The 2,778-nt window shown below is 68.9% G+C and overlaps 2 protein-coding genes across 2 annotated transcripts in view; one reads left to right on the top strand and one right to left on the bottom strand.

Moving 5' to 3' along the window:
* H696_05684 (hypothetical protein) overlaps positions 1-224 on the bottom strand; it is a gene marked incomplete at its 3' end in the record, with an annotated part of 3,516 nt that extends 3,292 nt beyond the window's left edge. The window contains exon 1 of the mRNA XM_009499503.1: positions 67-224. Coding sequence (XP_009497778.1) covers positions 67-159 — 93 coding nt within the window. The 5' untranslated portion in view covers positions 160-224. The remainder of the gene's footprint in view (positions 1-66) is intronic.
* A 1,356-nt stretch (positions 225-1,580) lies between these two features.
* On the top strand, positions 1,581-2,532 carry H696_05685 (hypothetical protein; the record flags this gene model as incomplete). The annotated part of the gene is made up of 2 exons (XM_009499504.1): positions 1,581-1,868; positions 1,993-2,532. 2 exons carry the CDS (start codon positions 1,581-1,583, stop codon positions 2,110-2,112), a joined length of 408 nt encoding a protein of 135 aa, XP_009497779.1. The 3' UTR covers positions 2,113-2,532.
* Between the last annotated feature and the right edge of the window lie 246 nt (positions 2,533-2,778).

The following is a 2,778-nucleotide window of genomic DNA, read 5'->3' on the forward strand; positions in this document are numbered from 1 at the left end:
GGGGAGGGGGAGGAGAGCTGTCGGTCGGGTCAGGGGGAGGGAGCCTAAGCAAGGGGGACAACACACCAGGACGAACTCCAGGCAGCCGGGCTCGTGCGGCGATCGGGCGGCCACAAGGGCCAGCTGGCGCGCAAGGAGGGCGGGATCTGTGTCGGCCATCGCGAGGCAGGGAGGTGGCAGGGTGGTGTGGAGATAGGGGGCGGGGAGGGAGAGAGAGAGAGAGAGAGAGAGAGAGAGAAAGGGCCAGGGGAAGGGAAGACCGGAGGGAGGCCGGGGGCGGAGGCGATGAGTGGAGGGATCCTGCCCTTCCCCCAGGCGTCCGGGACGCCAGGCCGCCCCGGTGGGGCCTCGAGAAAAAGGGCGCGGAGGGCATCTCAGTTTACTTAATCCACTGTCGGCCTTGCGCGCGTGACCCGTGCGCCGGCAGCTTGGGCCCATGCTGCGGCCTCTCGCGCGGCCGTGGCTTATCTCCGCCCGCCGGCCTGGAGCTCCGGCGCCCCGCGTGCCCCGGGGGGCGGGGTGGGATCGCATCACAGAGGGGTGGCACCTCCTGTGTCTCCGCTTGTGGGACCCGTCCGGCGGTGGACGTCGTGCTGTTCGTCCATCGCGCGGCTCGTTCGCCGCCAGTTACGCATGCTTGTGTGCGTTATTTTTCTTCTGTTTGGTAGGGCCCCCGCGCCTCGCCGGCGAGCCGGGCGTCATCCTCTCTCGTCTTTGTGTGCGTCTCGTTAGTTGGACGCGTGCTCGTACTTTCTGGACAGCGCTGTCTACGTGGGGGGGGGGGGGGGGGAGCATGGGCCTCGTACCGCGGCGGCTCCCGCCCCCCGCCGCAGCACGTAGGAGGAAGGGGGCGGGGGGAGGATGCTTCCGGCCGGAACGAGGCTCCCCGGCCGGAGGAATGACCGAGGGGCCAGCGATTTCAACCTGTCCCACCCGGATCCCGCGGCCGGTACGAACATCCGAGCTGGGCCGCCCTGTCCCGTAGGTGGGGGGGGGGGACCTGGGGCAGGTGCTGTACTCGGCCTGTGTTATTTCCGCCCCGACCCGCCCCCTGTTATCTGCCCCCCCCCCCCTCGGTCCCCCCGCCCCCCGGCCTAGGACAAGTGGGCGGGATCTCCGCACTGGCCGCGAGGCTTGCACGAATGCCGTGCAGCCGCGGGCGTCTGTCCGCGCGTGTTTACCCCGGGCAGATCGACCTCCGGGGCTGGAGGCAGATCTGCCCCGACCCCTCCGGCCCCCGGAGGAGGCCTCCCGATCGTGTGCCCCCCCGGGTCCCTCGCGCCCCCTGTCCGGGGCTGATGTACGTGCGTGCGGGTGCAGGTGTGCCCAGTGAAACCGTGCCCATCCCCCTGCCGCTGGTTCCCGGCCCCGGGTGAAACTCCCCGCCCGGCTTCCCCCGGTCCGCGGAATATAAGAGCCCCCCTCCGCCGGGGGTGTGCCCACGAGCGATGGGCCAGGCACCCCTCCACACGTCCGCCGCCTAGTCCGCCCCTCCCCCCCCCCCTCCCTCTCTCTGTCCCCCTCCGCCCCGGCGCCTGCTCCTCCAACAGCACACCTGCACCCGCACGCGCGTCTACACCATGGAGACCCCACGCAGCTACCCGGCTGGCAGCGCAGCTGCCCAGTACCATGCAAGCATCGCCCTCAATGCGGCTGCCCACCCGAGCACCCTGACCCCGGTGCCGATGTCGACACCCCAGCAGCAGCAGCAGCAGCAGCAGCAGCAGCACCGCCAGCAGAAGTATGTGCCAGTGGTGGTGCCGAGCTTCCTGCGTGCGCTCATCCTTTTCACCATGTCGATCGCGGTCTTTTGCATCGGCATCCACTGGATCTTCATCTCGAAGCTCCTGCCGCCATCGGACGATGAGGTGCGTCCCCTGCCACACAACCGGCCCGGTCCTGGAGATGCTCCCTCTCCCCGCTGCCCGCCTGCATTCTGCCGGTTTCTAACCCGCTCCTGGGGCCTGCCTTCCTGGTCCGCCTCTGGCACAGCTGCTCAGCTGGGTCCGTAAGGACCGGTACTATGGGGCGCTGCTGCCGCTGCTGATGCCCTCCATTGTGGTGTTTGTCTTCCTCAACTGGCTCGGCATGAAGTACTTCCGCCACAACTGAGTCCGGGTGTGTGTGTGTGTGTGTGTGTGTGCGCGCGCGCGCCGTCGCACATGATGTCTCCCCTGGTCGCTCGGCGCTGGATCGCCGCGCGGCCTTGGCCTGTGCTGCGGCCGACTTGTCTGGCGCCTCGTTGCTCTCCTCCAACCAAACAGGGGGGGAGGAGACGCGAGGCGCAAGGCCACCACCCCTGGCAGCATATCTCCCAAAGGGGAGACCGGCTGGGGCGGGGGCGCGCCTCTCTGTACATTAGCCCCCTTTTCTCCCCTCTCTCGGTCCTCCTGGTGAGTGACCCGCCTTGCGCGGCGTGAGGTCTCTCCCTCCCCTCGCCCCTTCCTCCCCTTTTTGATCACCGTATGTGTGTGTGTATGTCCCGGCATGTGCATGCACACGGTTGCAATAAACATCCATAGACTTTCGGCATCCCATGGTAGCTGTGCTCGGAGGGGGGGGGGGGGGGGGGGGTGTGCTTGCTTGCTGGGAAGTGTGCCGAGAGAGCGCCCGGGGCAAGAAAGTGACGGTGGCTCCGGGTGGATGATAGAGAGGGGGGGGGGGCGTTCACACAGGGTACGGCGCAGGTGGACAGCGAGACAGCCCGGGACCCGGGACCAGGGGAGGGGCGGCGCCCGACGGTGAGCCACGGAGCCAGAGCCCAGGGTCAGCCGGGGG

The sequence above is a fragment of the Fonticula alba genome (genome assembly GCF_000388065.1).
Source record: "Fonticula alba strain ATCC 38817 unplaced genomic scaffold supercont2.12, whole genome shotgun sequence".
Classification (NCBI taxonomy): domain Eukaryota; order Rotosphaerida; family Fonticulaceae; genus Fonticula; species Fonticula alba.